A 19,980-nucleotide genomic window follows, 5' to 3' on the forward strand; every position below is an offset into this window, starting at 1 on the left:
GGCGGCCGGCCCCACGCTGGCGGCGGGGCTGGCGGCGTAGCTGTAACCCAGGAAGCCGGCCGGGGAGGCGGCGTAGGGATACTGCTGCTCAAAGTTGGCCTGGGCGTACTGCGTGTAGGCCGCGCTGTAGTCCAGGTAAGGGCTGCTCGTCAGCGACGACGACAGCTGGGTGGGCAGCACCAGGCTGGGCTGCACGTAGGCTTGCGGGTAGACGTAAGGCGGGGCCAACCTGCGCACAGCACAAAAAGACCAAACAAGGGCTGTTATGCCGAGAGGGTCTGGCTTCGGGTTTGTTTACGTTGCTTCCGCAGCGGAAAACAAACTGTGGGGCGCGGGGACGCTCGCGCATGCAGAGCCGGGGAGAGCGGGGGATGAAGGGGTCCCGACTTTCTGTCTGTGTCCCTACCAAGCATGCGCGGTTGGGCCTTTTGAGCTCCAAGCGTGGGGAGGGGGGGGGGGGGGCTGAATGATGGAGTCAGCCGTTACTGGCAGTTTTTCAAGTTCAGGCACCAGCAGAGTGTTTAAACAGCCGCTGCTTTTCGCATGCACACACACACATGAGCACGCACGTTGCGCGGCGCTTATCAATGCTGCTGTCAGGTGCTGTAGTTTCTCTTCGACAGGTGATCAAAGCTGTGTGGTGCGGGGGGGGGGGGGGGGGGGGGGGGGGGGGGGGGGGGGGGGGGGGGGGGGGGGGGGGGGCCAAAAGGTCTCTCGAAGCAGGTCCTCCACACAGAAGAGGATTAGGGCCAATGAAGAAAAAAAACAAGGCTGGCAAGATTCACACTTTAATCCCTGAATTCTGACTTCAAATTTCAGAATTCCGACTTTAAAGTACCTCCATGCGCCCTCTCTTGCTTTTTTTCCCCCCCCTTTCATTTTTTTTTTTTTTAAACCAGGGCTACCCAAATAACTTGTTTGTGCCGATTTCAATCCCGCAAGGGGAAATTTAATTGACACTCTGCAGACCACAACACGTGCAGGCATGTCAAAGCGACAGAGCATGCAAATGGTGACCGCGCCCCTGAGCTGAGACCGTGTTGGTTTGCTGCCTTGCTCAGAGGCACCTCAACAGTCGTCAGGATGCAGAATAGTATCCAACAACTAGTTGCTCGCTTTGTGTGTGTGTGTGTGTGTGTGTGTGTGTGTGTGTGTGTGTGTCCACAGCAAGACAGGAGTCCCGCTTGAGCCTTCGGTTCCTGGAGGTGGACATCCTGAAGACCCACGGCACAGTGCGAACATCTTTTATTGTCTTAGCAATGCTATCTTGACCATATACAGTATAATGTGGTGTCATTCGTTTTACAAATGGCAAATCATTTTTTAATCTTTGTTAGCGGGTTATTTCAGGACGACAGCAAGGTGGATGTTCAAATTCGGAGTGGTTCATAACTGTCTTTGCTGCCATTTTGTCACCATGACTGTACTGCAGAACGGGTCAATGAAGCAAAGCTCGTGATGAACCCAAGACATTTGCATTGCACTTAGTCACTTTTTTTTTTCCCATGAAAAATATCAACACGCAATTCAGAAAAAAAGTGTGCCTGAAAAAAAAAAAAGTTGGAGACCCCTTCTGCTTTCAAAACTTGACATTCTCATTTTGAGAGGCAAAGCATTTATGGAGAAAGGCAAGCGCACCGCAACAAATGTCATTCACTGAGAAAAAAAAAAACATTTCGGCTTCCATCTCATCAGTACTGTGAGGCTGCCGTGGAATCAATACAGTCAGGGATGGAAGCATGCAAGGATAGGGATGTCATCACGCTCCCCGACACGCAGACACGCACACGCCACACTCCCACACACCAGTAACCACTGCAAAGCCCAAACCATGCCATAATAGGGAAAGAGTCGCACCGCAATCAGCGCAACCTCTTCACTTCATATCACTCGCACGCCAAACGGGAAAAGATAAAAAGGCACTCCAATCCATCACAGCACACGCCACGGCACTCTCAAGCCATCCACTGGCACCTTGCGGAGAGACGAGATGTGGGGGGTGGGACATTTGCTTCCTCGGAACTAGTCCTATATTTGGGGTGGGGGCAGGGGGGTGTCCTCTGATCGTCAGCTGCCAGGAAGTTGGACAGAAGGAGGAATATCAAGAAAAAAAAAAATTGAATAGACCGACCGCATTTGTATACACGCATATCAACATCGTTTCAAAGTCACATGTGAAAAGCGCACTTGATTAACGCTGACAGAGTCAAATCTGAGGAAGGGTAGAAACGGATCCAAACCAAGGAGCAAGCCAACGGCAGCCTCGTGCGCCGCTCGCCGCGAGTCGACGTTAGCGTGGGGCACTCGCACACTCGCCATGTGGACGCAAGGCGCCTGGTTTCGGCACTCGGCCGCCGATGTACTAAAAAGGCTCATGTGGCCTTACGATGGAATGCGGAGGATAAGGCCAGACAAAAGGGACCCTTTCATTGATACAATGCGGAGGTGTGAGCTTTCGTTTTAACTTCTATCTAAAGAGATAAGCGGCGAGAGGTCGGGTGTGTAGCCTGAGCCGGTGACAGGCCGACGTGGACGCCGGCCAGAAAATCCGAGGTCAGCTGCTTTTGTGCTGATGGCGAGCCAGCCTGTGTGATTTTGACACAATGGCCCCGGGTGGGCGGGGGGCGGGGGGGGGGCAGCAGGCTTTGCAGATGCATACTGCAAGTATTACAAATGCGGGCGGGAAAGGCCTGATGGCCGCCTCATTTATGGGCGGGTCCAAAAGAGGAAGCCACAGGTGTTTGCAGGAAATTGAAATCGCTGCGGCGCGGTTCAACTTTGTCGTTTTACTCGGCGAGTCGAAACTGAAAAGGAATATTTGGCGAGCGTTCATTTTTTGCTGTTCATGTGGAAACAAGCCACACGGCATCCTTCGCTTTCCGCTTGAGGAGGCGACGTTTCACACCTGCAGTGGTGCGTTTCCCAGGATGCACGCTGCCTTGTTAAAAAAAAAAAAAAACAAAAAAAAAAAAAAACAACAAAAAACAAAAACAAGCCTCATCCCCCACTTTGACGACCAAACCCCCAGCCCCCACCTGATCTCCCACACTGCTTCGCAGAGGCGTGTCAAATTTCACACTGCTGGTGGCGGCCAGGGAAGCGACCGATTTAAAAAAAAACAACAAAAAAAAAAAACTTCTGTAAATGAAAAGATGACTGCAGACTGGGAAAATGTGAGCAAATGTGGTGCGAGTCGTGGCTATGAAAACAATGACACTTGCCTCATCTCGTCTGACCCTCACAGTCCAAAGCATCTGCTGACCACAGCCATAATACACACACACACACACACACACACACACACACACACACACACACACACACACACCGCTCCAGTTTCTGCTTACGATCCCACTTCAGAGCATGTCAGCGCGCCATATGTCGTCAAGGAGGGGAGAAGAGGCTGAAAGAAAAGCCACTTGTCGGGGCTGCGCGTCTTAGGGAGGCCCGCGTCTGTCACTCAACATCTCCAAGACTCGGGGGCCGGAGGACAGGTGCTCGACGTAGCCCTCTGCCTCTCTGGGGTGGCGGCCACGGGTGATTAAAAAGGCCGTAACGTGAGCCGGCACCTGCCGCAGCCGTACCTCAAAACGGCACATTTCCAATCCTTGGGGGCTTTTGGTGCAATCTGTGATCGCCATGGTAACGGAAGCGAGGACATGGGACTTTCCAGGTCCTCCGAGTGGCCCGGAACAAGATGGGGCATATTCCCAGCGGGTCGTTAATACCCGACGCGGGTTGATTTAATGGTACATGAATAGACAATCACGGCCGGTTGAAGACTGCTTTTTTTTTTTTAAGGGGGGTGGGGGGGATGTTATTTGATCATCGTCCTAAGGGAGTGTGGAAAATCTTGGCAGTTCCAGGATGATGCACTCTTCATCGCCGACAAGCATCGGTCTGTTTGGAGCATCACTTTCATATCGCCAAAAATGCCCTTGTTGGCTTCCGAAAAAATAGCCCAGTCCAGTTCAATTCATGTCAAGTACAAACCAACAACTTGCATCCAGAATATACGGCAGTAGACAGTTGCCGATGTGATTGTGCAGTTGCTGAATGTTTGGTATCGTTTCTGAATTGATGGTATCGTTCCTTTTCGGAATGAAATCGGATGAATCTGCTTGCTTCTACACTTTATCTTTGCAATACAGTCGTAGTCACTTGCGAGCATCGTTATCGTTAGTATACCCGATATCTGTGGTCCCCCACCACCCTCTGCGGACACACAAGCTAAATTACACTGAGAACGGGATACGGCCAGGCAACCTCTCAGACGCTCCACCACTTTGGAATGAGGTCCCGATTTGACTTCGGAGCAGATGTCATGTGGCAAATCCAGCCTGATGGGCAAACGAGAACAGATCTTGACATGATTGGTTGATTGAAATCAAACGCTGGTTTCCGATCCTAAAATGAAGTACAGGGGGGGGGGCAAAGGTGAAGCCACAAAAGGCAGCACCATGAATGCGCACGCTACTCTGGGTTTAAGAACGGACAGGTTAAGCTGTGCTTGTAGCGCGAGGAGGTGAAAGGCAGGCGGGGCGACGAATACGGCGAAGTGCTCATGAAGCGCTCAGCGGAGCACGTCTGGGACGCGAGCCACTTCCGACAACACGGCCGCTTCCAGCGGGCCCACTGGAGGACGGCGGACAAGTCGACAAGCTTCTGACAAAACTTTGCGAGCGAGTCACACGCTCACCTCTGGAATGCCCTTCCATTACCACAGAGGTGTGAGCAATCTCCCCGGCCTAGAAATTTCAAGTATGCTAATGCTCTCCCTCTGGAGTTGCAAGCAGGCCCAGAAACTGACATGTACTTTCCAGAGGCCCTATTTGTCCAAGAAACAGTGGCCTGGTGGCACTGCACAAAGCGTCTAACACAAGACCACACGCACACACGCGCACAACAAGCGCCCCCACTCCCTTTCACTTACCCATACTGCCTCTGGATGAATGCCGGGTGAATGGGTTGCACTCCGATGGATATGCCTGCAAGATACGAGGTGGACTGTCAGAAAGACGCACGCACGCATGCGCGTGCGCGCACATTTGCATTTGCAGAGGAGGGCCAGAGAACAATACACAGAGAGCACGGGCAGACAGAGCGAGGGCCTGTTCCTCTCTCGGCGCAAAACAATGCGCGATACAGTCAAGCCGAGCTCCAACGTGGCTCATGTTCGGCGCCGCCGCAATCTTGCCGATTTTGAAGTGAGCGTTTTTCAGTTTTGCGCTCAAATCCGCGAGCGCCGGCGACGGTCCGCGGGGAGCCGCCACAGCATCTCATTGTTGAAAGATAATATTGGGCCACAATCGTCACCGAGTGGAGAAATCGGGACATGACCAAGAAGTCGATGAGAAGACCAGAACAAAACTATGTGGCAACATTTGGGGGAGCCCAGGAAGTTGTGGCGAGTGCCAGCTGTTGGGACTTTTCTGTCCTCTTGGCGTCTACACTATGGGGGAGCCCAGCAAGGCCGAAGTCCCGCCCCCAAAAAGAAAGACGTGCTTGAAATTTGCCGAATGCCTTCCAAAAGATAGGATCGGTTGCTGCAGATCACCAGAAGAACACCCTAACCGACAGTAGAGCATGGCGACGGCGGCGGCATCACGCCCCAGCGCGGATTTTATCCTGAGCCGATAACCAGGGTCAAATTTGCTCGCTAGCTGGTTGATCAAGATGGCAACGCTGTGATTTCATGAATTATAAATACATAAGGGAAGAAAAAAACCAAAAAAAAAAAAAAAAACCGAACACGTCCCACCTGTTTGGATGCTGCGAGGCTTGGCACCGAGGTAGGCCAGGTTGACGTTGGCCTTTCTGCCATCAATAATGGGGTTGGGATCCTTGCAGGCTCTCTCAGCCGACCCTCGGTCTGTCATCGTGACCTGGTGAGTGACATTGTGACGGGAATAATCATTACATCGTTAATGAGTTGGTTGAGTTTGTGTTCTCAAGCAACTGATTTATTTTTAAGCGGGGGCAGGGGGAGTGCACCGATTGGCTGAGACCAACAGAGGCGCGACAGTTGTCTAAATGAGTCTCCTCAATTCATTTTTACATAGTTCCGTGGCACCGAGGCGCTCCAAGATGGGGCCAAAGTAAGACTTTTTTTTTTTTTTTTTTTTTTAGTTTTGGTTGGAGCACAGAAAGCGCAAGCGATGGATGGTGCAATGTGAAATAGTGAAGGCTGAACAGCAACTATGCGAGGGTTCACTGTCATTTCCTGTTAAAAAAAAAACACACACACAACCTGTATTTTGGGGAGCTAAAAGAGTAATTGAAGTTGGAAAACTTTACAATACAAATTGCTGAAAGTGATGGCAATGATGTTAGCACAACAAAGCAAGCAAGTCGCTCGCTCCAAAACAACTTGCAGAGTTGTTTTTCAATACAAAGGGGAAAGAGTTTGGTCAAGCCTTTTTTCTTTGGCCAAATTTCACAAAAGCGAGATTTTGAAAAATTTGGATCCAATTCACCCACAATGTTTTTATCCCTTAACAGTGTATAAAGTGAGGACCACCCTTGTATGTATCTGGAAGCTGACATGTTACGCTGTCCAAAATCTTTCTTTGAGAAAACAAACAACCAAAATCCGACGTTGTCAGCCTTTGTCAGAGTAAAAATACAAACAAAATCCACGGTTATTTCTTTCGAGTAACCCACAGCAGCATTGGCACGCCTGCCAAAATATGAATGGAAGCGAGTACCATTTCAGGAGGCAATCCAATTAGGGACGTAATATTAAGGAGCTTGTCTTAGTCGGCCCCCTCTTTTCTTCCTCCGGGCATTAGACAGGCCCGTCTGTTTTGATAGCCGGGTTCTGCCAACTCGGTGGCTTCAGTCAGCTCACCAAGTCGAGCAAAGTGCATCTGAATGAACGGAGACCACGGCCATCATTGTTTTGGAGGGCATTTTCGACATCGGCAAGGTGAGAAAAAGTCCACTCCGCCGTCTGTGTTGTAAACACACAGGAAGGAACGAGGCTTTGTTGACACTCTGTGGAGCCTTGCTGTGGGGGTGCCGCTAATCCCCCTCTGATGTGTGTTTGGATAAAAGGTGAGCTCGGCTTTGGGGCAGCTCGCCCGCCCCTTTTCTGCCGGTTTACGCCCGCCGCCCCCAACCAAAGCCAACCATTTGTTGGTCAACTAACCATGCGCACGGGTGACAGCAGGCACATCCCAACAAGCCTGTTTGACAGGTAACACCGGTCCGCACGCTCAACCGTTAGCAACAAGACTCGCAGGGCAGTTTTCGCCAGTTTGGGAGCTGGCGTGTAAACACTGAGTAATTGTCTTCCATACTGCTTGTAAACATACACGCACGCACACGCACACGCACACACACACACACACACACACACACACACACAAACACTTTTCCATTCCTTCTTTGGCCTGACAAAACTAGCGCTGATGGGTAGTTCCACAGTTCTGGTAAATATTTGCATTGCTCACATGGCTTCTGTGCTTTGTGTCAAAGGGAGAATAGCCGGTTTTATCTGGCAGGGACGGCCCGAGATAAGTCACCTATTAGCGAGGCCTGAGAGAATGCAACAGGACACTTTTTGTTCGGTGGATTTTGAAAAACAATCCCATCATGATTTATGTATGTATGACATTTTTGGGATATGGAGGCCGGGGGAGTGGGGGGGTGCGAAAGCTACTCAAAGATAAGGTCTTTGCAGAGTTGATCACACATTCACAGGATGAAGACTTTTTTTTTTCCAAAGCAGCCAAGTTGCCTTGTAAATCATGTGAGCGGTGAGCAATGCAGGCGCTTCCGTCTGTGACAATGGAGGGCACGCCGTGCAAGGTCAACGTCTCCCATCGCCGCTGCTCCAAACGAGCCATATAAAGGAACGAGGGGCAACAGACTCTCCCGCACTTAAGCCCCGAGCCAGGCTTGAATGGCCTCGTTTGGGAGGTTAGGGGGGCGGTGGAAATATAATCTTCTTAGTTAACTTGTGTGATCCCTCATCCTCATTAGGACAGGAAGACAATTGAATTCCATGACCGGGGCATAAGGTCGACACGCATCGATGTGGTACTCGCGCAAGGACAAACATCAACACGTGGACAGGCGCACAAGACAACAAATCATTCTACAGTGTGTGGACGGCAAAAAAAAATGTATGACACTCTGTGGGCGGCGCGTGTATTCCATCGCGGTGAGAAATGAATGACTTGTTGTATCTCGTTCCTACTTACGAAGCCGTATCCTCGGGACTTGCCGGTCTGCCTGTCGGTTATCACCACGGCCTCATCAATGTCCCCAAAGGCCTCGAAGTATTTTCGCAGCGAGGCGTCGTTGGTGTGGTACGGCAGTCCGCCGACGAAGATTTTGGTAAAAGTCGTGTCCTTCTGGAGCGCGGTGGGATGCATGGCTTCCAGGGCTCCGTTCATAAATTGATGCAGAAGCATTGGCGAGCCGGCCAAACCTCCGGAGGCGCACATTGGCGAAACTGACTTCACTCGGCTTTAACGGCAACCCGGCATTCGTGAAAACGTTTTCAAGCAATACAGTAGTACACAGACTCAACGTGACGCGGGTAAAACAACCTGGAAGCTCCGGCTCGCTGACTTACAAACGTGAGAAAACCTCCGCTCGCGTGCTCAACTCGTAGCTTGCAGTTGAAGGCGAGCGGAGACATTTTTTATATGCCGGAGATGTGGCTCCGCCCCCGAACAACTCTTAGCCAATCACATTAGCGCCTGCGTACCAACTTCATTGCGTTTTCCCGGACGTCGTCCCGCCCACTCGGAACCCCCGCTGCACCTGCCTTTGTCCTTCAGAGACTGGTCTCAACTGTCCCGCCCCCCGCGCCACCAAAAATGAGTGCCTTGACCCATTCTCCGTTAGAAAGTTACCATATCCCCAAAAAATCCTACTGGAGTTAAAACTCTGCACGTTTTCCTTCAAAAAACAAAAAAAAAAAACGATTTGCTTTGCATTCACATCAGTAACCCGGATGAACGTTAGAATCACAAAGTATGCCTTTTCAAAACAATGATAAATTGGTCGTTTGCAGTTGATAAGAGCAACATTTAGTCTCTTAATTAGTTATTAAGCTGCTAACAGAGAGAGAGAGAGAGAGAGAGAGAGAGAGAGAGAGAGAGAGAGAGAGAGAGAGAGAGAGAGAGAGAGAGAGGTCTTGGTGTTGACTTTTCTGTTGGCAACTTATTCCATAAGTGTACAGCATAACCGCTAAATGCTGATTCACCGTGTTTGCTTGGATCGATGGTCTCCACGAATAGAAGAACCCCAAGCACTATTTTAAAAATGGGATGATTATCAATCATGCAACACAGTCATATTGGGGTTTTGTATATATTGTGGCAATCCAGTTAACATCACCCATGCTGAAAAGCAGTGCAGCCAGGGCCACTTTTTACAGATGGTGAATATGGCCTCGCTAGGTACACAGCTTTAAATGAGGTACTTCAAAGACTGGGCTGAGAACGTTTAACACCAAAGAGGCAAGGGGTGTAAGAAAGTAGTGCCACTTGCTTACGGATTTTGAGAGGAGATGGTGAAGCGCAGCCACAGAAAAATCTTCCTGCCCTTGGCCGCTTGGAGTACCACTGCTAAGTACCAAAGGTCAGGCTCACAGCGAGGTGATACACTCATAACGTTCAATAAAAGGGCATTTCATTCCCGCCTTGCGCTCTGTGACCGGGCTCACTTTTCCCGCCTGGCCTTTGTTGCTACCACGGTGACATTTTTTATAACCATGTGGCAACCCCAACCCCACTTTATCCCCAACGTTAAAAGAATTCAACCTATAGGAAGAATCTTTGATCTCTTTTGTCCCTCTTGAGGTTGTTGACCTGGCCTAACACCTTGAGTTAAGAGCAAGACAGACAACACACTCCACCTGCTGGACAAAAACATACACGCGAGCAACTCCACACGTTGGTATCGACCCATTATGGGATTTATTTCCCCATCGTGCTCGCTAACAGGTTTACATTTCAAACGAGGTCGATATAATCCAGTAATATGAGTGAGGCTACCTAGTTTTACATTGCTTTAATCACAATGGGCAGGAGTGTGAACGAGTGGCGCGTACATGTGCCTTGCAGTTCTGCGGTGGTTCAAATCTTGGCTCTCTGCCCTCGTTCCTCCAGAACATGTAGGTTAGGTGAACGAAAGACTCTAAATTGTCCGTAGGTTTGAATGTGAGGCTAAGTGGTTGTTCATGGAAACGCCCTCCGCTTCTGGCGTAAAGTCAGCTGGCTCCAGGCCACCTCTGACCCTACTGAGGACAAGCCGTACATAAAATACAACGCATTCAAATAAAAGTGTCTTCACTTACTTGTTTATTATACATCAACATTCCCATTTGGAAATAAACCACAGAGTAACACAAATTTAAAATGGACAGTCTTTGGAGAAGTGTAAAAAAAAAAAAAGCCTACCCAGATGTATATGAATGAAAAACCCTCCAAACGTATGCAAACTTACGACAAACATTTTTGTGTAGGCCTCTCTGATTGGTCCATGGACAGGAAATGGCACCACACCAGCTGGTCCTGGTGTCAAAAGGAAGGAATCTTTCTTGAGCATACATGCACCCCTAAGCCTCTGGCTGTCTGCGTTTCCCCACACCAGATGTGACTTGGCAAGGAGAATCTAAAGAAAGGAGGGGAGGCAGTCAGTGAAACGGAACAGTTTATTTGAGGCTCTTTATTTAATAAATGATGTCCAATTTTGCACAGCATAAACATTACAAAATAGGTGTCAAATACTGCTTGCCCAAGCTCAATGACTTTATCATCATAATCAAGCAACGCAATTCATGGCTGTATTTTGATAAATATCTTTTCCTAAGAGCCAGACGACATTCAGCGCGCTATTCCTCCGCGGCAAGCTCCGTGATCAACCCACTCGCTGGAGATGTGCAAAAGGCAGCTTGTACACGCTACAAATGCAGAAACCACGCAAGCCATCAAAGAGCCGGAGTCACTTGTGGAAAGCACGACTCCCACCGGGCCCATTTGCTGGAATCTCTGCTTGTCGAAGAAGCGGCTTGGAAGCGGCGCTTCTGCTCCCATCCACGCATGCCAGGGGCTGCGCGGTGGTCGCCGAGGCCCAGCGTGAGCCACACGTGAGGATCCCATCCGGCGAGCACGCTACCCGGGCTAATGGACAGTCGCTGCTGCCGGCCTCTCACCATTTCTTGTTCCGAGGCTTCAGCTCCTCCGCGGCGTTCCTCAAGAAAATGTAGTTCTTCTTCTGGGGGTTGTAGTACTCGTGGCCCTGAACGACATGCCACGTGAGATAAACACGTTGACAACACTTTGGTTCGGGACATCTTACCTTTGACCAGTCATAGCTGGAAGCATACGCAAAGATGTTGCCATTGTGGTTGAAGCAGCAGGCTGTAATGGGCTGGTCCAGCTGCTCCGACGTCTTCAACTTGGTGCGGGCGTCCTTGTCCCAAAAGCTGAAGCGACCATCGGAGCCGACGGTCGCCAAAGTTCCGTGAACGGGATGGAAGGAAATGGCGTTGACCTGGATCAGAAGAAAGCCCCCCGCACTGATTCTTAGCTGTCATTCCCTCTCCGCCACAGCGGCATTTTCAAGTTAGCGCCGCGTCGACTGTGCCTCAACTCTCCCTGACAAAATGGGCAATAAATTGGATGCAGAGGAATACGTTTGATACACTGTCCATATTCGGGATAACAGCATCCCATCTGATTTGACAATCGTGAATGTGCCTCACAAGATCATAAATATTACTGCCGCCTTACTTTGCAGAAAATAACTGCCAACAAACAACGGCAAAGATGAATCATGCTCGTGTCTACTTTTGGGCCTCAAGATTTCTGAAGCGCAATGTACCCAACAAATTTGAATCATGTCGCAAAAACGGAAATCTCAATTCAAGTCGTGCAAAGAAACATCTTCGATTTAAAAATCCAACCCACAAGTATTCAAGAACAGGTGAGTATAATCACCATCAAAATTTGAACATTTGCTCTTGATGCGGAAACGGGTTATGTTGAGCACAGTACGTAGAGCAAAAGGCGTCGGTCAAATATGAGGCTCCAATGACGATAAGGACCGCTTTTGATTGACATTGTCAGAGAGCTCGCCACTTGGCCTGTTTCCGCGAACTTTCAAAGGGACCTTTGCTGCGGTGAAGTGAGATGCGGTGGGTACGTCGTGTCGGAATGTCAACATGGAAAATGGAGGCCTTACAGCGTAGATGTCCTGTGGGGTGGCTGTGTTGGTTCCATTCGACCTGTGGCACTTGAAGGTGAAGTTGTCTTTGGCTCTAATTGACAACGGGCAAACACATTCGCGTCAGACTGCGGCTCGTGCGTTTGACAGCATTCCAGCGGAATGAAAACGGAAACATGTCAGCAGTAGTTGAAAAGCTACTGTTCTAAAACCAAAACAAAAGTTTTAGTTTTGATGCTTACGGGTTGGGAGGGTTGATATAGTGGATGGCAACGCGTCCCTCGATGCTTCCCAGCGCAAAGCCAGTGGGCTTGTTCTGCTTGTCCTTGAAAATGGCCACACAGCGGTGCTACAAGCCACAGATGCAAGATTACATTGACTGAAAAGCTCCGGGGAGCGAACGCGTGTTTCTCGACAAGGAAAACAAGTGCTCACCTGATGCTTCAGAGGCGATTCAAGTCTGCGAAATTCAGAGGGCTGGTTCTCCAACTGGTACACAATCAGGCCCCGCTCCGCTGTGGCCACCACCGCCATGGGGTACACCTGCAGAGCCGCATCACACATATTGAGGTGCACTCAGAAAACCGACACATCATCTGTTGGGTGAGAATATATATGTAATGCAGAATCCTTCTTCAAGTCCACGTACCACATCGGCACAGTAACATCTTTCGGGCATCTGCAGAGACATCATAGGATTGGGAGAGCGGGTGTCCCAAAACTGGAACGGAAAACGACAATGCGTCATGTAGGAAAGGTTGGAAAATGAACTGCATGAGTTTTGACATGCAGACGCAGGTGAGCACACCTTCAGTGTTTTGTCCCAGCTCCCGGTCATGACGCAGCTATAGTTGGGCGCTTTTATCCAGTGAATCGACTTGATTGGGCCATCGTGCTGTTAAGAGAACAGGAGGTGAGTGAGAGAGGAGTACGTTTGTGGCTGGGTTGACACCGAAGGTCCAGGGGCCCAATTCCAATTGAATGCCTACAGTACATCCGATTTTTTGATGTACCATTTCCATGCGGATATCGAGTCTGTGCATTTAGGCCGCACATATGCGACGCACATGCAGATTTGATCCGCATTTGGGAGAGACCCGATTCCATTGTGAAGATACTCAGTTCCGGGCAACACCCCACCCATTTACACTCCCATTGCACTGATCGGAGCGGTGCAACTTCGGAACATACAAATCAGAACCGTGTCTCTTGAACCAAGAAGTGTAAAGCACTCCTCAGAGCACACATCGAATCCAAATCGAGTCTCCAAAGTGCATCTCATATGACCTGGGCAATCTGCATCACTTGATTGCTGTTGAGATCCCACATCTTGGCGGTCTTGTCACAGGAAGCAGTGAACACTTTACTCCCATCCTGGATAAAAATCAAGCGTGTTGAACACTTTTCTCTTTATCGGCAAGAGAACGTCATGTGTGGTCAGACTTACATCACTCCAGCATGTATCAATCACAGGACCTGTGTGCATCTGTTGAGCTTTGGGGACAGTTTGACCATTGTCTTGCACCTCCCAGCACCGAACCTCATGGCAAACCATCCAAAACATGTCTCTTATTTTCTATATCACACACTATTGACAAATTAATGGTGCCTGGGGCAAATGCTCGCCTCAAAACACTTAATATTGAAACACCTGCAATCACTCACATCATTCGCCCAGGAGCCTCCAATGAGAAAATTCCCAGGGATGGTCGGGGGGCTGAAAGCCAGACAGCTGATGCTGTCATCAGGTGGGGAAGTCACTTCGACATCCTGAGACATAGCAAAAAATAAAAAGCACACTCTTTGAACTGTTTGTCAGTTGAATGCTGAGCAAGCTACAACAGTAACACGTCAACAAATCAAGGCGTAGCCATTTTGTTGTTTACCTTCATAGGATTGTGCGTGTCAGCCGTCGAGTTTCCAAAAACGCCAGTTCCCGTTGTTCCAAAACCGGAATTTGTGCCAAATAAACTCATGGCGCATTACCGTAATTCTTGATCTGACCTGGCCTGGTAAGAAAAATACATATGGCCTCTCACCACCCACATTGCATGTTTTTAAAAGCAAATACACTGGAAGCAAAGGCTTCGCCTTGTTACGTATCAACTACAACCCATTACTACACATGATTTAGTGACATGAACATTCGATGACAGAAGGCTACGAATCTCACTAAAACCATTTATAGCCGGAAAGCCCAAATGTCAAATATGGGTGTGCCGTCACCAGCATTCCAATAAGATGATTTAGAGAAGAGGCGAGTGTGACGTGTTCACTAATTTAGAGCTCGCTAACGTTAGCTTGCTGCCAGTTGGAAATCTTCCTTTCAGACCGGCGACCGTCCCGTGAGCAACAGCGGGAAACATTCAAACGACGCGGACTGCCCTTTACCCATGACTATACGTACCTCGAACTCGTTAAGCTCCTATCCCAATCTTGACTCCTCTGATATTGAGCCGAATACAGCGAGCGAATTTATTCGGCGCAACAACCGAAAAAATGTGGCGCTTGTTTTGCACGGTGTCGCAGTTTAATGACGCAAGAGTGCCAGGAGGACGGCGTGCTGCGCTGTGCAGTTTGAACGCCACGGGGGCAGTGTAGGACAAAAACGTGGCTTTTGATTTGTAGTTGTCGCTAAGTAGAGACGACGTCTGTTTTTGCCTGTTTATATCAAAACTTTAGTTGAGATATTTTCAAAGCGAAATTACCTCTTAAATATGTGTATTATTGACATTAAAAACACTGGTCACCGAAAAATGATAAGTCGAGATGGTTATATGTCTCCCTCCCTCAACGTATTCTTCTTCTTCTTCTCCTTTCGGCACGTCCCTATTCAGGGGTCGCCACAGCGAGTCAGTAATTTCCATCCGCCCCTGTAAACCGTCCTACCAACTCGCATGGTCGTCTTGGCAAAAGTTTTACGCCGGATGCCATTCCTGACGCAACCCTCCCCATTTCTCCGGGCTTGGGACCGGCACTGGGGAACAGTGCACCCCCAGGGGAGGGCACTGCCCCCCAGCGGCTGGGTTCCCTCCCTCAACGTATTATTGACGCATATTTGAAAAAAACTCGACTTTTTTTGCGGGCACTTAATTTTTTAAAATATATTTTCATTATAAGTTTTTGCGTTTGACCTAAAACATATGTCTCAATATGAATTTGAAAGTGCTTTTTGATTTATAGCACTGACGTTTTAGGAAAAAAATGCAGCTGTTGCTGATCTTATCCCTTAATAAATACTACTAAATACACCAATATAATATTATATTACAATAGACTTGTGGAATCGTCGTTGCACTAATTCACTGGGGCCATTGTGGCAAGTGCCTTCATGCCGTTGTAATAAATAGTGGCTGATCATCCGTTAGAGTAGAACTCCCAAATGATTAGGGTGGGACCAACTTGGCCGTCTCAGTTCAAAGAGATGTGTGTTTTGATGTTGAGGGCTAGGGAGATTGTTGGGGGGTGTCTTAAACTCTTAAATACAATTCACAAATTGTCATGACACTTCCGGTTAAAACAGCCCCCCCCCACCCTCCTTGCACCTCAACGTTTAAGATGGACATGCTTCTTTAAAGGATACTATTAAGTTCATCTTGCCTTTTCACTGTGGTCAAAATGAGCACAGTCGCCCCCCCCCCGCGTTCCTCCCCGCCTTACACAGGGTCTCCAAACGCGCTCCAAAATTCCCATAAGAAAGGAACTCACGGGACTGCAACGCACAGGAGAACACAATGTTGCATCAGAGTCTGAAAGATATGTCTGAGATGATTATCGTGTACGATTTTTGATCCCGGGATTATTTGCCAAACGATCGATTACCTCAACTTTTTTTCGAAGCGCGCGTAACAAGATGGTTCAGACTGCGACCTGCGCCTTGGGGACACTGATTTTTTTCCTGACTGTGAATTGTGGCGTCTTGTCCACGAAGATGTCCTTCTCCAACTTCTCCGTGGACAACGAGGTGCGCTCCAGCTTCATCCACGGCCGACTGAGGAGCCAGGAGCGCCGGGACATGCAGCGGGAGATCCTCTCCATCCTCGGGCTGCCTCATCGCCCGCGACCCGCGCACGTCGGCTCCAGGCTCAACGCTGCCCCGTTGTTCATGCTGGACTTGTACAACACCGCCTCAACAGACGCACCGCGCACGAGATATTCCAGCTACGATCCCCATCTGGAGCCGCAGGCTCCCAACCCGGTCACCCCGCAGGACAATCGCTTCCTGGATGATGCTGATATGGTCATGAGTTTTCTCAATCTCGGTAAGTTTATATCTCGAACGTTTCCCCATGATTCGAACTCCTTTCTTTTCCTGCATTTGCTAGATTAATAGTGGCGCTCAACTATGAGGCGTGTGAACATTTTGCCGCACAATAGCAGTAGGATTCTTTGCAAATATAGATACCGAAGACTACAGTCGCCATTATTTAATTCACATCAAGGGACTCTGGTTTCAGGTGTTCCTGTCTCCACCCCACACCAGTCATAACATCTGATGATCAGTCTTATGGCCACCATGAGTCATTTATTAGAAATCTTTTTCATGGTCAGTTCAGTACGGAATGGCGAGGTGCAAGAGCGGTGAGGCGCTCACTCCTTCGTTCCATTCCCAAGCCTAAATTCATTCACAGAAGCTTTGACTGGGAGACTCACAGGCTAACTACATGCTTTCAACGTGCACCTCTTGAAATGAAGTGGCTACAAATGTGCAAGATCCAACGCGACACACATTTTGTATGTTTTTTTTTTTTTCAAATTTCTTGAAAGCTCTTAGGTAGAGGTTGCAGGGTTAGTCGTGCAGTTACAGGTACTATGTTTTGTACCTTTTACATCTTTGGAAATATGTGGAACCCGTTTTCAGCCGAGCGCCAGCAAAGAGTTTGGTGCCATATGTGGTGTCACGTTTTATCCTGGAGCACTGTTGCCTCACGGTGCTTAACAAGGTGAAAAGCCATTTGGGAAGAGAAGAAGTTGATCTTGTCATTTATTTGGAGCTTCTACGCACAAATCAAGAGCCATCTGAGATGAACAAATCTGAAAGAGCGCAACATAGCTTAGCAGTGCCGTCTACGCAAAGGCTTTTAAATTGTTTTATACTTGTGAGAATGAAAGATGAGCAATAAAGACAAAACGTCATGATGTGATTTTCCCCTTGGAAGCACACTACAAAGTCGCGTGTTGAGCATTTTTTCTCCGTTGTTTTTTTTTTTCTTCTTTTCAACTTGGGGCCCCTCATTGTGTCGGAACTGCATGGTGGTCCCCGGATGATGGCTTCAAGCCTCAAACGGATTATGGTATTTCCCATGTCAAGATCACAGCATCTCGCAGATGAAGGCGTATCCTGCAGGTGGACTAAGTGTTTGCTAGTTTTGATGGGTGTAGGGGGGAGTTCATGGCGTCGCCATTGTTAGAGAGAATTTTCTTTCGTCCAATACAAAATGTGCAAAGTGCTCCTAGGTGGGATGGGAATGTGTTTGTATCATTGCCATGCGCCTCGGAGATTTCCACTGCACATGTAGTTCCGAATCTATACATGAGTGCAGTAATGGCCTTCTTTTTTTTTTTTTTTTTTTGAACTGACAGCTTTTTTTCCAAGGGGGTGAACTTCAGGATGATGTCAGGGCTCACGTAAGGGGGTTATTTGAAGCAACTCACGATAATAGGTGCACTCACTGTTAAAATAAGCGCACTCAGGCTTCCATCCCTGGTATCGGTTTTTAGATTCAACACGACAAATGCACAGATTGTCAAACTTCATGAATCTGTGCAAATCCTAAACCAACAGACACCGTCGGGAGCAGCAGTATTCATATGGGAAGCGTTTGTTTGGACAAAGTCCTCTCGGTAACTGTGATAATCTGTAAGAAAACAGTTTGGAGTTTGTGCACAGCTGTCAAACTTGTCAACACACGCAGGAGCTTAAATGGTGTGATTGGGCTAAAGTGTTCTCTTGAGCAAGAGACGCCGTGAAAAGCTGAGCTTCAAGTGTTGCATTTGATTCTTGAAAGACTGCACAAATACTTCCCAAGTCATGTTTTTTGTCTTTTATTTCGCTACCGCTCCGATACGTCAGAAAGCCACCCATGCTGTTGCTTTACAAAAAAAAAAAAGTCTCCAAAAATCACAAACGGTTAATGGAAGCTCCATGTCTGTGAGGCCCTGCAGTGTCAGGGGCAAAGTAAAGTGTTGAAATCCCTCCCAGAGGGAAGTTTGCATATCTGAGGTCTGATCTTTGCAGCTAATGGTCCCTAACGTAAACACGCCAAGTCCTTACAAGCAATTATTGCTTTCATAAAAATACCCCCCCTGCTCTCTTCTAGTATTTAATTGCGGTCACACAGATGACTAGCAGGGTCCAGAATGCGCAGCTCGAAAAAGCGAGTGGGCTGTGTGTGTGTGTGTGTGTGTGTGTGTGTGTGTCTGTGTGTGCGTGTGTGTGTGTGTGTGTGTGTTTGCGGTGATAATAGTGTTTTTGAAAAAGACCGTGTCAATGTGTGTGAGGCCTTTCCGGGCTGTGACATTAAAAATTGCGGTGGTGGAGGCTTTTGGGACTGTGACGTTAGCGCGTTATGGCGTGGGCTCTTCAAAGCTGCCAATGGCTGCCCCGGTGTGCTCGGCACACCTTCGCCAGAGACCTTTAGTGCTCTTTCCAAAGACGAACATGCTGCCTAATGCTGCAAAAAAACAGGCAAGCGTCAGGAAGCTTTTTTGCCCGTTGTGCTTTTGGGAAGCCGGAGCGGGCTTTCATCTGGCAGGGAGGAAAAGCCACAGCGCCGCCGCCGCTTGCCGTCTATCCTCAGCGATCAGGGACAGTGACAGATGGGAATCGGATCAGGGAGGCGCGGGTGCCACGCAATCTGGCAGCGACATGAATTGTGTGGATTTCGATAGGTCATGCGAACGCGTTTGTAAAAGCAGACTGGCAGCTGTGGTTTTCCGGGCCGGGCCGGCCCTTAATGGGCCTTTTCTTGTGGTACGCACATGTGGGAGCCAAATTGGGTGCCGGGTGTGGTTTTATCCCTCGTATTGGCACGAAGGGCTGACTTAAGTGATGTTTAGTTCAATCGCGTCGCAGACTGAGGCGAGAGTTTTGCTATTCCTGCTGCAGCGTTTCCGAGATGTGGCGAGAAGGCGACACACATCAGAGAACTTTGTTGGAGTCTCCAACAGTTTGGAGAGAACTTGACATCACCGTCTGCTCTCGCATCTCACAGCGGCTGAACTTTTGCTCGCAAGGGAGAAACTTTCTCTTTGGGAGCCAGATGTTTAGTGTGCGGCAGCTGCAGCTTTACAATAATAAAGCACGAATCATGCTGTGTACCGAATTGTAAATTGTGCGCAAAAGCCTCAATCAAACGTTGATTTATAACGTCTGCCCAAAGTTTGTTGTGAGTACTGTAGATCAATCAAGCTTTTCCCCGCGTCTATTTTTCTTTTCCAAACAGTTGATCGGGATCAGGAACTTCTGTACCAGAAGCACCGAAGGGAATTCAGATTTGATCTTTCCCGTATTCCAGAGGGAGAGGCTGTCACGGCGGCAGAGTTGAGAATTTTTAAGGACCTCGTACAGGAACGCCATGAGAATGAGACATTCCGAATTAACATCTACCAGGTCTTGCAGGAGCTGGCGGACGGGTAAGCAGCAATGTCTATCTATGTACCTAATACCTATCTATCTATCTATCTATCTATCTATCTATCTATCTATCTATCTATCTATCTATCTATCTATCTATCTATCTATCTATCTATCTATCTATCTATCTATCTGTCTGTCTGTCTGTCTGTCTGTCT

General features: G+C 48.7%; 3 protein-coding genes across 6 annotated transcripts in view; 1 reads left to right on the forward strand and 2 right to left on the reverse strand.

Moving 5' to 3' along the window:
- Positions 1–8,642, reverse strand: part of LOC109509865 (RNA-binding protein 38-like) — a 9,348-nt gene extending 706 nt beyond the window's left edge. Inside the window, exons 1-4 of one of the 2 annotated variants that reach the window (XM_019859753.1) lie at positions 8,208–8,642; positions 5,762–5,885; positions 4,934–4,988; positions 1–229 (exon numbers count right to left, since the gene is read on the reverse strand). The exon at positions 1–229 is cut by the window's left edge and continues 2 nt beyond it. In XM_019859753.1, coding sequence (XP_019715312.1) covers positions 1–229; positions 4,934–4,988; positions 5,762–5,885; positions 8,208–8,453 — 654 coding nt within the window. In that variant the 5' untranslated portion in view covers positions 8,454–8,642. Of the gene's footprint in view, positions 230–1,988; positions 2,072–4,933; positions 4,989–5,761; positions 5,886–8,207 lie in introns of those variants that run through there. The other variant, XM_019859754.1, reaches the window with a different exon arrangement.
- A 1,656-nt stretch (positions 8,643–10,298) lies between these two features.
- On the reverse strand, positions 10,299–14,753 carry rae1 (ribonucleic acid export 1). Of its 2 annotated transcripts, XM_019859752.1 has the most exons (13): positions 14,594–14,751; positions 14,073–14,195; positions 13,852–13,956; positions 13,634–13,726; positions 13,474–13,560; positions 12,995–13,081; positions 12,836–12,907; positions 12,622–12,729; positions 12,429–12,535; positions 12,205–12,280; positions 11,320–11,514; positions 11,174–11,259; positions 10,299–10,632 (listed from the first exon to the last, which is right to left on the reverse strand). In XM_019859752.1, coding segments are annotated over exons 2-13 (1,107 nt in total). In that variant the 5' UTR covers positions 14,163–14,195; positions 14,594–14,751; the 3' UTR covers positions 10,299–10,631. The 2 variants fall into 2 exon arrangements, with proteins under 2 accessions (XP_019715311.1, XP_019715309.1); XM_019859750.1 differs by lacking the exon at positions 10,299–10,632 and having other exon boundaries at positions 11,170–11,259; positions 14,594–14,753.
- A 1,110-nt stretch (positions 14,754–15,863) lies between these two features.
- The window catches only part of LOC109509879 (bone morphogenetic protein 7-like), a 10,136-nt gene continuing 6,019 nt past the window's right edge, over positions 15,864–19,980 (forward strand). The window contains exons 1-2 of one of the 2 annotated variants that reach the window (XM_019859780.1): positions 15,864–16,448; positions 19,632–19,821. In XM_019859780.1, coding sequence (XP_019715339.1) covers positions 16,040–16,448; positions 19,632–19,821 — 599 coding nt within the window. In that variant the 5' untranslated portion in view covers positions 15,864–16,039. The remainder of the gene's footprint in view (positions 16,449–19,631; positions 19,822–19,980) is intronic. The other variant, XM_019859781.1, reaches the window with a different exon arrangement.

Source organism: Hippocampus comes, unplaced genomic scaffold (genome assembly GCF_001891065.2).
Source record: "Hippocampus comes isolate QL1 unplaced genomic scaffold, H_comes_QL1_v1.1 scaffold568, whole genome shotgun sequence".
Lineage (NCBI taxonomy): Eukaryota > Metazoa > Chordata > Actinopteri > Syngnathiformes > Syngnathidae > Hippocampus > Hippocampus comes.